Raw genomic sequence first — 17821 nt, forward strand, 5'->3', positions numbered from 1 at the left:
TGACTTATTCCCAAGTACAGGTATTCAGTTATAACCCAGTTCTCTTTATTTCTTAGTTCTATTTATCAATAAATACTTGCAACTTTGAAAGTTAAACAAATTGCCCCGGTGAACTCAGTGGAGTTTGTAGCTCCCATTTAAATACATAAACCTGTATCAAGTAAAGCCTATTTTATTATTAATCTGTACAAGAGAAGTAAAAATGTGCAAATACTATTTCTTTAGAGTTTGAGATTTTTTGCAATAAAATTACACATTTTCTTCACTAAAATTTCAAGATGATTAGTACATATTATCTACTGAAAGTGTCTTACCGGATTAGTAATTGTAATTATTTCTCCTTCATTAACTGTTAGCTCATTATTTCCCGGTTCAGCAGCAAAGTCATACATCACCCGAGCCTGTAGATATGCAAAAAATTCTATTATTAATGACAACATGCCTAACTCAAGCTCATAAAAAAAAACTTAATAGGAAATCAAGCTGTTCATTAAGATCAGCATTTTGAAAACCCGAATTCTAAAAATCCAAGTAAAAATCAAATTCCAAAAATATTTAAATGGTATCAAGAGTTCAGGCAAGCCTCAAGAACTATATCTCAATATCTCCAAATCAAATCAAATCAAATGTTATCTTTTCCTTAAAATAAGTAAACATGGCACAAACTAAATTGGTAGAATCAAACCTCCAAGTCTATCTATGTTTGAAGGATAAATGCTGCATGACATAATGCAATTATTGCTTTCCAAGACTCACAAGCAGGGCACGAAGTCATTCTTTTTCTCTGGGACCTGGCGGTCAGAGACATTCTGCTTTTAAACATGGAGATTTCATTAAATCACTGTGTTAGGAAATCCCTGCCCTGTTTCTCTTTTAGGAGGTTACACCACCCTGATCCGGACAATGACCCATGCTATTACCACTCTTGTGTTAGGGCTTTAATAGCAGCCTAATACACATACATTTTCTGAATTAAGCTTTTCTGTTGCTCTATCTCGTGTCAAATAATAGCAAGCTAAAATGATAAGCAGTAGTCCAGAACATATTTTGTTTCTTCCATTTGGAAGAAAGTTAGTGATCTAAATTTTGTTGGAAGAGACCAAGACTTGGCCTTGTAATGCATTAATCTGCATTTCAGATTTGTTTCAAATAATTCCCGTATTAACAGCAGACATAAGAAAACCAACAGGGTAATATTTCCATCATGTATGTCTCTTATCCCCGCTATCATCCCCTTTATAGCTCTTAGAAACACCAAAGCTTTCATCCTATATGTCTTTGCATATTAAGAGTCTTGGGGAGGGCACCAAATGCAAAATGGGTGCCTTAATCTTACCCTTTAAAAGTCTCAGAGAAAACCCAGTATCACATAATATATACAGTATATATTAAACATTCCACCAAGCAGGCACCAAAAATCTATAACCTTATCAGAGCATCTCAATACCTGAGAAAATATAAAGGTCAAGGTCTCTCATGAGTTCTCCATACAGCCTACGTGGAAGTTATCCGTACAAACAGATAAGAGCTACTGACATATTCAATGCCTACCCTTTATTCATAAAATCTAAAATGAAGCAGATGCTTATGATTTTTATCCATTTGAAACTTGGATAAAACATGCCAGCAAGTATTAGCACAATTCCACTTAAGAACCAAGCTATAGGTGATACTTTACTACTTGGCAGGGCTGTTTCTTTTATTCAGTTAAAAATCTGATGGGAAATTTTCTTAGGTGAACTTTGCCTTTTAAAAAAAAATCAACACAACATACATATCATAAATACAATGAATCATCTGTGTAAAAGTAAGATACCTTCTGAGACTTGGTAACAGAGAGACTGTGAAATCCTGAGCAATGATTAAGATAGAATTCTAAGCCCAAGGAAAATCAGTCTGGGAAGCTCCAACATAGCTTCTTAAGAACAACCCAAACAGTTCATATTGCAGTGCTGACATCTTCTAAGTGAGACAGGAGAAGCTCAAGCATACATTTAGCAAACCTTTAGCCAGGGAATCTGGCAAAGAGAAGAAAATCATGATAAACCAGACCATCTCAGCCATTCCCACTCAACTGGGATGGTACTAAGGAAAACCAACAGGCAAAAATATGAGAGATTAGCTCTTCTTTAGTTATCAGCATGGATCTTGATAATACATGCCAGATTTGGTCCACTTAGCCAGAAAAACAAATCAGGTTTAGAAGAAATACAACCAGAATGTTCCCTAGAGGCGAAGATAACTAGGCTTAGACTCTCATACTTCGGGCACATCGCCAGGAAAGACCGATCGCTGGAAAAGGACATCATATTTGGTAAAGTCGAGGGCCAGCAGAAAAGAGGAAGACCTTCAATGTGATGGATTGATACAACTACCGCAACAATGAATGCAAACTTTGGAACAGTCAGGCATATGGCACAAGATCGAACAGCATTTCATTCTGTTATACATAGGGTCACCATGAGTTGTAAATGACTCGACAGCAACTAACAACAGCAACAACAATCCAAAATTAAATCCTTCAAGAGGATGATCTACCAGGATCTGGCCAAGTGACACTTTAATACTTTATTAAAGTCATAACACCCAAGGAAGAAACCTATGGTGGAGGAATAATTGGAAGGAGAGAGCTTTAATTCTCCAATGTATCCCACTGAAGCAGCAATAGGTAACCAAGGAGGAAATGATATAAAGCATTTATCCCCTACACCTCTTTCTTAGAACATAGCTACTATTTTAGGAAACACACTGAACTGTATTCCACCTCCACGTGCATGCAAGTACAATGGACTGTTCTCTTCTCCAGTCCTGGCCAACCCCATTTGAACACTGTAGTTTTAATTGTATGATACTGGTTTTCAAATTAATGGAATTACCACTGTAGAGCCTATTGAGCCAAAGACAGACAAAGATGATTTCTTCCAAAACAGACTTATATTATAAGTGAACATCAATGCTTGGAACCTTTTTCAAGAAGAAACTAAATGCTATTAGGCCATTCAGTTTACATTTACACTTTTTTTCCCTTAAAGATAAAGGCAAGTAAGCAAATCCATTATTAATATTGACAGATCTGCTGTTGTTTAGTTACAGGCTTTCAAACTTTTTCAGACCGTGGAAACTGTTACTTAAAAAATCCTGGAACCCCTGATCAAGGAGCAAAGCGCAGTGATTTAAAAAAATGGCTCTGAGTTTTTTTTTTTTTTTTCTCTTGGTCTATTATTATTATTATTATTATTATTATTATTATTTTATCTCACATTTTTTATACATAACTTAAGGTGGTGAACATATGGAACCCCATCAAGTTCTTTAGGTTCCATGGAACATAGTTTGAAAAGATTGTGTTTTAAATCATTGATTATACTCTATTATTTATATCCTGCTGTCACATGGTACTTTACAACTCACTGCCCCAGAAGCTTTTCATGCAAGATTTAACACAAAAAGGAAAAAATAAAATAAAAATAAATGCATTTTAAAATAAATAAAATATGCCTATTGGTTGCAGCAAAAGGGTCAAGTTTCTTTACTGCCACCTAACTGTTATCTGGATTTGTGCGGCTCAGACACAGTAAAAGCCATTTTTTCAATTATATGTGCATAAGCTTAATTACTGGTACAATTGCAGCTGTGAAAAATGGGAACCAAAACTGGCTTTCAATGGCTGATTACAATCTCACATTCAACATTGTTTCTGCTGTATCATTGGCTACGTGCATAAGAATAAATGCATTTTTGTTGTATTATTAATTATAATGGCAGGCAATTTATATGGTTTTTAGCTTGATTTTTATTACAGTAGACAGAAATATATAGAATAGTAGTAGGAAGGAAATAATTAAACAAGTGTTATCTTGCAGGGGAGCTGATTAGGGAATATATATATATTTCTTCTTTTTCTTTTAATATAACAGGATGGAGCAACTGTATTTAGTGATTTTTATAATGTGCCAATGGAATGGTTTATAGAAATAATGTGATTTTGGTTTCATGTAGAGTAAGGGATTGATTATGAAAAATTTGTTGTATATCCTTGCTGATAAAAGTCGGATGGCATTTCTTTTTGTAATTTTTAAAAAAATTCTCTTGTGTTTTCATTCTTTTTCAGTTTTCTTTTTTCTTTTTGTAGTTTTTTTCTTTTTTGTAGTTTTTATCTTTGTCTTAAATCTAATAAAATTCTTATTAAAAATAAATGCATTTTTAATTAAAGTGAATTTCATTATAATAAACAATTAACATTTCAGTTACTTCAGAGATGAACTATTTTCCCCTGTACAATAAAATAGATTTCACCAAACACAGCAATACCCATTTATCAGTAATCTAAAGTTAGTTTGATATAAGTTAGCTCTGGGTCTACCCATCTCATATACTAGGTCAAATACTAGATTGTTAAACATCTGTGCTAATGATAGCTTCTTTCCTTAAATATTAAAATTATGCCACACTCTAAAGTTATGCAATGGTCATTAGTCATACTTCCATGCTTTAAATGCACATTAAAAGGTTGCAAATGTCTTCTTTTGAAATACTGCTGATGCTATGTGTCATGTTCACATTCTAATGTCTGGTTAACATTGTAACGTTTCACATGTCATTCTCTGTTCCGTATCCCTTCACCCGGGGTTTTTCCATTCTGTTGCCCTCCCTTGTTTTGAGGGCTTGGAATGCATGTTTGGGTTTGCGCTCCTGTTCAAGGTTACTTTCCCAGGCGCATCTAACGGCATTCAGCACCTGGGAGGGGGAGCGTCCTGACGGGCGATCGGGCGGGACCTGCCCACAAGCAAGGCTTTTAACGGACGGATCTACAGAGGCTGTTAATTCTACCTTAGAGCAATACCTCAGAGCTTTTGTTAACTACCAGCAAGACAACTGGGTCGATCTACTCCCATTTGCTGAGGTCGCTTACAACAATTCCATTCATCAAACCACTGGTCAAGTTCCTTTTAAAACAGTTTTTGGACGCGAATTTGTTCCCATTCCTGAACTTCCTCATCCTCAACCGCTCCCAGCCACCCTCGCTGGCTGGGCGGACTCTCTCAAAGACTCATGGTCTAATATTCTACTTGCCCTCCAACATGCCCAAGCTGCCTATAAACGCCATGCTGATGCAAAGCGTTCCCCAGAACCATCCTTTGCAGTCGGGGATAAAGTCTGCTTATCAACTAAGTTTATCAAGTCCCCACAACCCTCTAAGAAACTTGGTCCTAAATTTGTCGGTCCTTTTTCAATTGTTGCTCAACTCAACCCTGTTACGTTTAAACTCGATTTACCTCACAACCTTAAACGTTTACATCCTGTTTTCCATTGCAGCTTACTCAAGCCCTGCCTGTCATCGGACCGTTGGCACCCACAACCCACTCCTCCACCTCCCCTCATGATCGACAACCAGCAACACTTCGAGGTGGCATCTATTCTCGATTCCAGACGCCAGCGCTCTACTCTACAATACCTCGTCCGCTGGAAACATTTCCCTCATCCTGAATGGGTTGCTGCTCCAGACGTGCATTCTCCTCGTCTCGTCGCCCAATTTCACTCTGCCTATCCTGACAAACCGGCTCCCTAATTTCTTTTGGGGGGGCAATATGTCATGTTCACACCCAGCACCTGGGAGGGGGAGCGTCCTGACGGGCGATCGGGCGGGACCTGCCCACAAGCAAGGCTTTTAAGTTTGTATTTGGCGCGCTTTTGCTCATTCTCAGCTTTCTCTGTATTTGCATACTATTCCTTTAATAAATCAGTTATCTTTAAGCCCGAGCTTGTGAGACTGAGTATTTGGGTTTAGGCAATCGTTACACTATGTCTTTCAGAAAAGTATGTGTACACTCCTGAATTGCCATTTTTCTGTCTCCATATATCAACCAGCCTTAAATTGTCCATCCAACCCTAAATTGTCCAAGTGTTACAAGATGCAAAGGAGAGAGGAGGAGTGGGTCTACCCAATTTGAAATTGTATTTTGCAGCTTGTTGTTTGGTTTGAATGAAAGAGTGAGTGCTGCTGAGAAATAGAAGGCTCTTGGAGTTAGAAGGACACGACCTGAGATTTGGGTGGCATGGATATTTGTGGTATGATAAAGTCAAGGTTGATGTGGATTTTAAAAATCATTATATTAGATGTGCCATATTGAAAATATGGTATAGATACAAACCCAGGTTGTTCCTAAAAATACCTTTGTGGTTCTCAGTACAAGAAGCATTTTATAGATGAGAAATAATAGGCAAACACAAACGGCTAACCTATCGTGAGATATTAGAATTTTGTCAAGGGGAATGTAAAATAAAATCAAGAGAAGAACTATTTGTCAATGGTTTTCTTATTTACAGTTATTAGAAATATTTAAAGTAGACAAAAAAGCATATGGTTTTAAACATTGTCAGACTGAGTTTGAAATAGAATTGTGTACAAATGATGAACATGTAATTGCTAAAATGTATAAACTTTTATTGAAATTTGAAACAGAAGAACAAGTGAAAGAATGTATGATAAAGTGGGATAAAATTTTTTGGTTATAATATAGAGATGGAACAATGAGAAAATATGTGGCTGAAAGGATTGAAATTTACACTATGTTATAATCTTAAAAAGAATTTTTATAAAATGATGTACTGTTGGTATATGTCACCAGAGAAATTGTATACAATGTATAAAGGCACTTCAAATTTATGTTTGAAATGTGAACAAGAAGGGACATTTTATCATGTTTGGTGGACATGTAAAAAAGCTAGAAAATTTTGGATTCAAATACACACACTGATTCAGAGGATTTTAAAGATTAATACACAATTGAGACCAGAGATTTTTCTTTTGGGATTGATGGACAAACAGCTGGAAAAAAGTTATGGAACTTTGCTTTTGTACGTAACTGCAGCAAGATTACTGTATGCATAAAGATGGAAAGACTTGGCACTACCCTCAATGGAGGAACAGCTGGTGAAGATGATGGAACTTACTGAGATGGCTAAGTTGACTTCTTTGATCAGAGAAAAGACAATATCTACATTTGTTGCTGATGGAAATCCCTTATGGACTTTTTGCATAAAACAGAAAAAAATGAATTTATGATTTATGGTTTTGATGATCAGACAGGATAGATTATATAAAGAAGAGAGTTATGTTGTAACCATAGAGTAAGAGTTAAATTTATAATTGTACTTATAACTGCTGTAAAGAAGATTGGAAGCTACTTCTTTGTATCTTTTTTCTTTCTTGCACTTTTAGCTTTCTCTTTATTTCTTTTTCTTTTTCCTACATTAGTTTGTATTAGTTTTTATCTTCCTTTTAAAAATCTTTAATAAAATTATATGTACGTACGTGTTTTGTGTGTGTATGTATGTAGGTACGTATATGTCTACCCATCTTGAGTTCCCTTCCTATTAGTTTCTCCTGCCCTGAAATCCTATTTATATTCCAGTCATGTGATTCATCCCATCTTCTCAGTTATATTTGTTTTTCTCTTTATTCCCCATATATAGACAATGAGCAGTCCAATGTTTTTATTTCTTTTAACATGGTTTAAAAGACTTCATTACAACAACACTACTGTCTATAGTCAATAAATCTTATCTGAGAGCCTTACTTCAGGATTTTCATTTCCAACTCCTAAAGGATTGTTTAAAATCCTTCTAAGCAAACTTGTCATGTTTTCATCCCCTGGAACACTGAGTCACCAGCTACTATAATTCTTCTCTTTGCCTCTCATAGGGAACCACTGCATCCCCTCTATTTTTCACAGATCTATCCTATTCTACAGTGTCTCTCTTTTTTTTTCCCTATGAAGGTTATGAGACTGTGGTTTTTGTGTTTGTGTTTTGTGGACCCTCATTTTTTGAAAAGATAAATTTTCATGTTCTCTATCAACAGACACCAAGTGACTAATGCAATCATGGAACCAACTGACATTTTCTTCAAGAAATACAACAAGCCTGCATTTGCTGCAAATATATCTCAGGTTGTGCTTAGGCAGGAAGACTAACACACTGCAAAAATCGCATATACCATTTTCTCTTAGCTAACCTGATACTCTGAAAGGTAGACAAGTCCAAACTCTTGATTTAGAGGTAAAATCTGTTATAGATCCCCTCTTAAATTTCCATACTAAACCACAGGCAAAGTTCTGCTAGCTCTGATTCACCTGCTTAGTGAAGTTGCTCCTTGAAACCTGGATGTTTAATATTTCTGTGCTTACTCAATAGGAAGCAGTAAGTCACCCATGATAGGCAATCAGCAGATCTCAAGACATACCCCTTGCAATCAGCAGCTATTCAGGAGATGACTTTCATACTCCTTACAGCTGAGCACACAGTCCCTCTCAATGCCTAGGATTTCTGGTCTCTCTTCCTTGTCTCTTCCTTCTATTGAACTTGGAAATTTTATTAGCTTGATCGTGTTGTAGTGTCCTTTCTTTGATTGGATAAATCTTTATGTTTAAAGCTCTACTGACAGAATTGTTCAAGCTATAGAATTTAGGTTAATGAGCATACAGTAGACTACTGCTAGAATTAACACCCTTTTGAGAAAAAAAAGGCAATGAGAAATTATTGCCAGTAGCACATCATAAAGGAAAATGCTAGAACAAGGTAGTAGAAATGTTTTCCCTTTTATTGCAGTATATTTGATCCAGCATTAAAATAAATTATGTTTTCTTCTGTTTCTATCTCAGTTTTAAACCCATTATATATGTATTTGGAGGATCTGCCTTAGTTTTGCACATTTCAAAATCGGCTTCTTGCTACAATAAGCAAATTAGGATTCTCTGTATTCACTGCAGGACAATATCACAAAAACAGTGCAGTTTGGCCTACATTTTTCATAACCAACACACAGTCAACATTTCTTGTTTGAATGCTACACAAACCTCATTAAAAGCTTATGGATAATACATATTTATTAACATACAAGCATACTGTGATATAGAATTAATTTTTAGCATATAAAACTGGTCTGATTACTGTCTAGAGACTTGTTTGAAAGTTACAGAGATAAACAGAAAAGCCACTCCAGTAAATAATTATTAGTACTGGTAAGCATACTTAACTCTTCAGTAAACTCTTATCTGGGTTAAGGACCAGTCCCTCTCTCTGCCCTAGGAAGGAGGCAATGGCAAACCACTTCTGAAAAAACCTTGCCAAGAAAACTGCAGGGATTTGTCCAGGCAGTCTCCGAGAATCAGACACAACTGAACAGATTAAAAAAAAAAACTTAACTGTAAAGCATTCTGAAGATGCAATTTCCCCCATATTATTTATAATATATGTCTAAGAACTGCTAATGTTATTTTATTATTATTATATTACTGAATTATATTATTTGTAACATAAGCATTTGCTTTACAGGTATTTTTGCAAACAAAGGATAGGCAAGTTTTGGGTCTGTGTCTACCTTTTGGATTTTAAGACCATGTCACAAGCTTGATTACAGTTTTTCCTGAGTTTGAGCATTCACAAAATAGCTAGTCATAGTAGGTATGGCTAGTCACAAAGTATGCATTTACCAGAAGGCAAACTAGTAAGTTTATTCACTGCCATCTCTGATTAACTTTTTTTCTGGATAAATGTGGGCACACTTCTGAACAAAACAGTGGTCCCCTTATTTTTATTATTGAAGTATGTTTATGAGACCATATAGATCCCAGAGGCATTCTTCTAAATAAAAATAACATAAGAGGCTGTGTTTTACTATGGAACATGTCAGCTTCCTATTTAATTAACATTGATATCTGGTCCCCACAGATAAGACGACTAGCAGCTACCAAGGGAGATATCTGTAGGGCACTATATTGACTTTCCATGCTGTAAACTGTTCAGGAACTGTTGCTGAAAGGATGAATGTGGTACTAAATCATTTGGGAGAAACAGCTTGCATTTTTTTTTTAAAAAAGCTGGTAAAAACAGTCTTGGATATACACTGAAAATGAGGATTTTTTTCCTACCTACGTTTAATTTTATTTTTCAAAATACCATTGCAGGGACTTACTGAAGAGGGGGACAGAAGTACATTTCTTCCGTCAGCCATGGCACTTAAAAGATTGACTAGGGTGTACTATAAAAGACAAACACATATAGATGAGTACCTAATGAAGCAAACAGTAGGTGCCCAAACTTTCATTGTTTTCTTTCCTATTTTTTCTCACCATAAAGTGGCAGTTATTATTTAAAGTACTAATTGGAAACATTTTATTGAAGAACTGAATTAATACTCTTCTCAAAAGAACCCAAACTGTCAGAATGTAAACCAAGTTTGGGATATCCGGATTCAGCCCCTCATATTTCATGGTGAGCTGAAAGTTAGGAAATGAGATGCTGAAGAACTGAGCCTGGACAGAATCCCCATTCTTAGCATATTCTGTTTTCTCTATTATTTCCTGACTTTGTTTGTGTGTGCGCCTTTGAATCAATGTTGACCCCCGGCGACTGCCTGGATGAGTCCCTGCAGTTTTCTTGGCAAGGTTTTTCAGCCCTTCTTCCTAGGGCTGAGAGAGGAGGACTGGCCCAAGGTCACCCAGCTGGCTTCAGGCCTAAGGCTGGACTAGAACTCAGTCTCCTGGTTTCTAGCCTCGTCCTTTAACTATTATGCCAAAGGAGCTCTCATTTATTTATTACTGCTACTTATAATGCCACTCAGTTCCCCAAAGGCTCTAAGCATCTTACAAATAATATAGAAATAAAATGAACAAGGAAAACATGCAAAGTGCACAGCAATTAACCTTCCTTCCTATATCACACTAGCCAAAATGTATTAACCATGACTTGGTGACTAAGCCACTTGCTGACTAAGCTGCACTCACACACAGCACTAAGCCATAGTCAAATAAATCACATTATGTCTTATGCCTCTGTGACTAAGGCAGGACTAGAATTCACGGTCTCCCATTTCTAGCCTGGTGCTTTAACCACTACACCAAACTGGCTCTCTTCTCTGCCTTTACCTGCACAAAAGCTTTCACCATCATCCCACCTTTCGCCCTTGAACAGCAGGACAGCCTGTGGAGAAAGTAGCTAGTTAATCCTACAAGCACTGCTGAAGCAGTGGCAGAACTGGCTTATGCCATCTTTACCTATGTCCTGTCTTCCCTATTGGAAGGAGAAAGCAATAAAATTGGTATTAATGACACCTATGTACTCAGTGCTACAGCATATCCTCAGGTGAACATGAATATATAGATACATAATATATTTAAAGCAAGGAAGTTTAGAAAACAGTAATTTTCCAGGCTTTGACAGTGTTTTTTTTAAACTGAGAATTCCATATGAAATAAGGTAGAAAAGGGAGTGAGGATGTGTCCATTAAGAGCTCTAATAAATACAGAACTTTCCTCTGGTTAGACAAAGCAAGAGATTAATTGAATTAATGTGCTCAAGTTTCAGGAAGATTATTTTTGTATAATCTGAAATCATTTTATCCCTTTTAAGGTTTGGGGGTGGGGCTGTAAGTAAGGAAAGATGTATTCAAAAGGAATGGATTAACTTGTTCCGCATTGGAGATCTTCAGTGAAAAGTAACCTAATTTCTGAGAAATTACAAGTAAACAATTTCTGAAATACAAATGCCCATAGAAACAATTTCTCCAGTTCCTTCTTAGCCTTTCATCTACTGTATACTGGTCTATTTGAATAAGGACACAATAATATTTAAGGTAACCTCCCTTCCCACTTATAGTAAAATATAATTTCCAGTATTATTATAAATGTAGTCCAACTGTCCTCCAAGCAGCTCATAAGGCGTATTTAATGCTGCTTTCCTCAAACTAGTGCTCTCCAGAAATGTCATGCTACAGCTCTTATTATCTTCAACAAAGCCCATGATCAGGGATGATATTTGTTATAGTTCAGCGTATCTGGAACACAGCAATCTAGGGCAGGCTGTTTTAGTCTTACAGCAATTTGTTCAACTTCCCTTCTTACAACCTAGACAATCCATAAACAGTTAATGAAACGACTAAGAGCTCAGATTAACAGTATTTATTAGAAAGAAGGTTAGGTTTATAACACAAGAACTCTAGCAAGTACTATAAGCAAGTACTATACTTTCAAGTGAGAAACCTATATATAGGCTATCTAAGGTAGCAAAACGTCCATTTCCTCATGCTTTTTTGATGCAGGAGGGAGGGAACTTCCCACTTTTGTGAGGCAGAGTAGTCCACATCTGTTCATTGTTTTGATATTTGCTATTCCTTTCATCACTATGAGAAATAACTGTCTCGAAACTGTATCAAATAAATTAAGCTAAGAAATAGTATTTGGCCATTGTTACCTAGTGTGCTTCATAAATCATAAGGAAACTGAATTCAGATATGATAAAGAACATATATTATAAAGAACAACATGCTCAATGAAAATACATAATCAAGACCAAAATAATTATTTTAACTTTCTCCCCCTATATTTATGAACATGGAATTCTTGATCTTTTGTAGCATTTATTTTTATTGGGACAGATTTGCACTTCCATTATGAGGTGCATTTTAGCAAGTTGCTACCTGGACTTCTAATAACATTACATGCTTAGCAAAAGGAAAGAAAAATATAGCACTATAGCATTGAAATCTTTATTTTTATCTCACTTTGAATAATATTGTTCTCACCAGTGGAGATATGGGCAAATATAAGCTTTTATAAATTTTTCTGTTTTTTCACAAAAACTCAAATTTCATTACAATATTTAAAATTCCAAGCTAAGTACAAAGTTGAGATCTCAAATTGCAAGCTCAAGTGAAAGCTAAAATCCTAGGGTTTTTTGTTATTAAAAGCCAGCAAAAATTGTCATGTTATTGTACAAAAACATCTCTACCTTCTCCCTCTTCACATCAAGCATTTTTCATGCAACAATATCAAATATCAGCTCTCACTTTACCACGATTAAAGAGAAATATTCCATCACCAACATATCCACCACAGAGATACATGCACAAACCTACCACTAGCAGTAGACTCCATAATGCAGTTTTCTGAGGGTGGGCAAATTGATGCCTGGCATCCCACATTAGCCAATAGCCAATTGTCCCATAATGTCCTGCTGTTGTTGAAAGGTCCAGCAGAGATGCACTCTTCTATTCAGTTATCTACAAGGTTGCTTCTGCCCAAAATCCAGTATTGCAAGGGATACAGGTAATCAGTTTCATCCAAGAAAATATGGAATGGTGATGCTACCACCTGTTCAGACTTTGCTATTAAGAAGCAGTTAAGCTTTCTCCAGCCAAGATAAGAGATTTTGGTTGGATTAATCTCTCCAAACAATTTGTCCAAGCAATATCAAATGAAGTACAGCCATCAAACAAATAGCTACCCATATAACCATATATCAGTGTTTCGAATGTGGTGTCTAGATCAGAATGGACATGAGAATCTTCATCAGCAAGTACTTCTAACATGTCATTGCAAGTTTGAAAAATATCCAGCTGTCAACCATCTGAAAAAACTCAATTTGAAAGCAGTGTTTTAATAATGTACTAGAGGCAGAGATTTCATGCTTACTTATCATATAAAGCACTAAAATGGCTATTCTGTGGCAACATTCAGTCACAGTCAGAATGCATTCTCCATTCTCAACCTTTTCACTCCTCTCATCTAATCCATTACCTAAGCAATTTAGAATACCAAGCATCCCAAGTCATCAAACCCAGCAGTAGATTTTTAGGAGTAATTTTCTAAACTTTTGGGCCATCGTTTTCTTATTCCAGAGATCAACAAGGGCTTAAACCACATTGTCAGCCCTAGTAATTGGAAAATAAAAACAAAACTCTCCAGTTTTAAAGCTCCTCACTTATTCCAAAAGGTGTATCAGAATTTTAGAACAGTTTTGGTCAGTCATTTACAGTTAAATGTTACATGAATAAAGAATAAATCAGTCTATCATTTCCCTCCAGAAAGCTAGTTATATAAAAGATGCCACAAGCCTCTGTTTACAGAATGAAGTTGCATTTCACTGGCACTGAGACAATGACCCTTCACTTCCTTTGAACACTGTGTAGTTGCCTATTCCAGATACGGAAATCAGCACTGATTGGACTATTGTTTCAATGGAAAATCTTCAACAGCTTTGGTTTCCAACAGCTGGCAAAGGAAATTCACAGTGCAGCATGGTAGAAATGTAGTTCAAAGCGATATCAGAGCAGAACCTTGTAAAGCATCAAAAGCCAGCAATACACTTCAATCCTTTGTGTTTTAAAAAAAGTCCTGTCTCTTGGAAATAAAAGTATTGTTTTAAGTAAGTATTACACTATTTAAGTACAGTATTGCACTATTATGATCAAGATAAACAGTTTAATGTTTTTTAAAAAATCGAAGTATTCTCTAAAAGCTTTGCTTAAAAATCTAAGCAAGTAATAGTTTATAACAAAATCGCTCTCAGCTCAAGTGGCACTGAATCCAGAATGTGCAAGGCATAAAATGTATCTCAAACTTTGGCTTCTGTTCCAAGCCTGTTCTAATTGAGTTCCTGCCAATTGGTAAGCAAGTGCACAGAAATTCTGTATATGTACATATGTATATCTGATTTGTATGGGTAGATGCAGGGGCTGAGCCCAAAAGATACCAAAAGGTTTCTGCGCTACTTTTTTCCACCTAGTTTCTTCCACCTTCTCATGCCCAGTTTGAACCACCTCTATAAAGAACTCAGAACTGTTGCATACAATAATAGCCACAAATCAACTCCTTCCTTACAGGTGAGTATAGTAGGAAAAGCCTTACTTAAAAGAAATGATAAAAGCAAAACAGCAAAGTATTACTAGGAATTCCCAGTAAATGCTGGTAATGAAGAAAATGTAATTTCCTCCTTAAATGGCATTTTTCTCCCTCTATATGTATACATATGGATATTTCATATGAAACCACACACAACTACTAAACAATAAACTACAATAGCTACTTTTAAATTTTGTTATTGGTTTCTTTTGCTTTCACCTTTTTAATATTACACATTAAATCATCATGGATATTTAGCTGAAGGTAGAAAAAAGCGAGAGACCAATCAACAGAGAAAACAAAAAATGTTTTCCAATTTCATCATTGCTCTGAAAATTCTCACTGAAGGAATTTCAAATTTTCTTACTTTCTTTTTTATATATAAAAATGCTTGGGGGGGGGAGAAGCTGTCTACAAAGACAGATGAGGTAACAGCATTACTCAACATCTATGCCTTGTGATTAATCTTTTTAAAACTTAGACTTAAGTCATTTTTTCCTTTCCTGCTAGAATGCTGAGCACTGAAAAATAAAGGACATCCTTCAAAGAACTTGATCCAGTTTTGAAGAAACTGATTAAATCGACCAATTATCAGAGTGTAAATTTTGTGTGTGTGTGTGTGAACTCGTTTGAAATGAAGTAATAGAAATAGGAATTTTGTCCACATTCAACAACAGAAAAAAAGCCAGTGAATCGTGTGCTCTTGTTCTCCCTTCAGCATAGCTGTGAGACCTTAGAAACATTTGTTTCCATTTTACATAAATTTCAGTTTATTCATATGCAATAAACTACAGTCAATATTAAGCACAATCAGTGGAAATAAATACTTTTAAAATCATGGTTTACAAAGCCAGCGTACTTCTCCTACACCAAACTGGCTTATGTTTCCTCTCTATATAATTAAGGTTATACAGAGTTAAAAACTGATGTAATACTTCAGTCCTGCTAATAACATCAGTGTGATGTCCAAATGTGATTACTGATGGAGTTTATTCACTTCAACCATTTTCTCAATCTCAGTAGAGAATAGTAACTAACACAGAAAGTATAAGGAAAACAATGTAATGAAGACTGTAAAAGCATTACTAATTACAGTTCTAAAAAATAGATCAGTGTGATTAAAGAACATATTTTCCTTCACACATGGCTAGGAAATCTCAATTGTTGTAAACATGCATTGGTAATTCTATTAATTTCAGGCATACAAATCAAGAGAACAAGGGTTTTTAAAAACCCAGCACACCATTTTCTACAGTTTGCATTCAAGAATTAAATATTCTTGCCAAATTTAAATATTTGAATACGATCTTGCTTTTTACTAAGTTCCCACATGCTTTACCTCCAGCAATATTGTCAAAATGTTTTCCTGTAATTTACATTTGCAAGCTGCAACCCTAAAAGCATTAGCCAAGCAAGACCCAATGGTACTTCCAAATAAACATGTACAATATTAGATTTTAAAAACCTGTAATATTTGTCCTGCATCATGGACACAATTGCAGCACAGAGCAGACACTCTTATTTTTACATCTGGAAAGAAGTACTGTATGGAGAGTGTGTACTGAATGTGAACACGCCTACAAAAGGGCAAGAAGTAGACTATGCTCTTCTAATATTGTCATAGGACTGCATTAAAAGCTGAACTTGGAGGGAAAAAAATCCTTATGTAGGAAAAGAACTAAGCTATAACAACGGGGGATAGGAGGCTTTGAACTAGAAAACAGAATCTATTCCCCAGTCCAAAAGAACTCATTTCACTATTTACCAGCATAATGAACGTATTACTAGTTGAAGAGAACTCTTCTAGCGCTATTTCAAAGTTTGCGTTCTGCCTTCGGTTTCTTCTGTTTGCTGGCCCCAGCAGGAAAACACTTCTAAGGCCCAAACGTATGGGGTCTGCGCGTGTATATCCAAGGGGACAGACTACACGAAAGGCACAACTCGGGCCACACCCCCCCAGTTCAACAGGGGGAAGCGTAGGGTCTATTCCTCAAACACGCCCTTCTGACATGTATCCGTCAAGCCACCGTCCTAGACGGCGCCCACCCCAAGAGCGGGCGATGCAGCCCCGCCAAAACGCCGCTCTCCTGTCCTCACAGCGCGAGGCACGAGCTCCATCCCCTCCAGCCACCCCCTTGCTGGTGTGGCGCCCGAGTTATTTTAAAGCGCAAACAAAACACGAGGGGGCGGGGGCGGCTAAGCCAGCGGCTCTCCAAACCGGAGCTGGCAGCCTGCGGCGGCGAGGGAAGGGCAACCGGGGCGGGCCGGGGTCTCCTCACCTTAGTAGCCATGGTGGGGCTGCGGCGTCGAGTCTCTCCCGCCTCGGAGGGAGCCTGGCTGGCGGCTCTGTCTTAGGCTCCCTCCTACTGGGCCGCGGCGGCGCTGGGGGAGGAGGAAGGCGGCGGCGGCTCCTGTTCCGTTTTCAGGCCAGCCGCCCCCTCCTCTTTCCTTCCTGCCGGACTTCCAGCCGCGGGAAGGCGAGGAGGTCCTGAACTCGCGGCGAGGCAGAGCCCGGGCTGCGAACACCGCCTGCGCTTCGTCTCGCCTCCTGTCTCTTCCTGGTCGGTTCGCCCATAGCCAGGGGCGGGGTTTCCACGAAGGCGTCCCGAAACCCAAGCAGGAAAAGGGAGAAAAGAAGCCGGAGCCGCCGCCGCGCCAAGCGTTCCAGTCCTCGCCTGGGCACATGTGCCACGGTTCGGCAGGAGTCGAGGTGAAGCTGCCTCCCAATTCCTCGTCCTTTGGGCTCCTCGGCATCCTGGGAGCGCTGACTTCGCCGATTATCCGCTAAACTCGCAACCGCTCTTAAAAATAATAGTATTTTGTGAGTATGGAAAATATTAGGCCAGTGCAAGGGCGCCGGCCGATGCAGCGGGCAGGAGCAATGGAGTTTGTTGTCCCAAGGCTTTTGGCTGGCGCCAGGACTGCCTTAGGGGCTGCCAGAAGGAAGCCGTCCCTGTCCATTTTGAATTAACATCCTAATGTACTATTAATACGGTGAATAATAGCAGTAGGAATCAGGTAAGTGGCCCTGGTTATTCATAAGGGTTCCTTCCATTCCGGCCTAGCAACTACAGTTAACGAAACTGTAGAAAACAAGGCATTGAGGAGGTGGTAGTTATAACCAGGAAGAGATCCATTTC

The 17821-nt window shown here is 37.5% G+C and overlaps 1 protein-coding gene across 4 annotated transcripts in view; it reads right to left on the reverse strand.

The window, feature by feature from the left end:
• The window catches only part of SNX9 (sorting nexin 9), a 53699-nt gene extending 36489 nt beyond the window's left edge, over positions 1-17210 (reverse strand). The window contains exons 1-2 of one of the 4 annotated variants that reach the window (XM_063308129.1): positions 16961-17210; positions 315-401 (exon numbers count right to left, since the gene is read on the reverse strand). In XM_063308129.1, coding sequence (XP_063164199.1) covers positions 315-401; positions 16961-16972 — 99 coding nt within the window. In that variant the 5' untranslated portion in view covers positions 16973-17210. The remainder of the gene's footprint in view (positions 1-314; positions 402-16960) is intronic. The other 3 variants (XM_063308121.1, XM_063308137.1, XM_063308147.1) reach the window with 3 other exon arrangements.
• Between the last annotated feature and the right edge of the window lie 611 nt (positions 17211-17821).

The sequence above is a fragment of the Candoia aspera genome, chromosome 1, assembly GCF_035149785.1.
Source record: "Candoia aspera isolate rCanAsp1 chromosome 1, rCanAsp1.hap2, whole genome shotgun sequence".
NCBI classification, from domain to species: Eukaryota; Metazoa; Chordata; class Lepidosauria; order Squamata; family Boidae; genus Candoia; species Candoia aspera.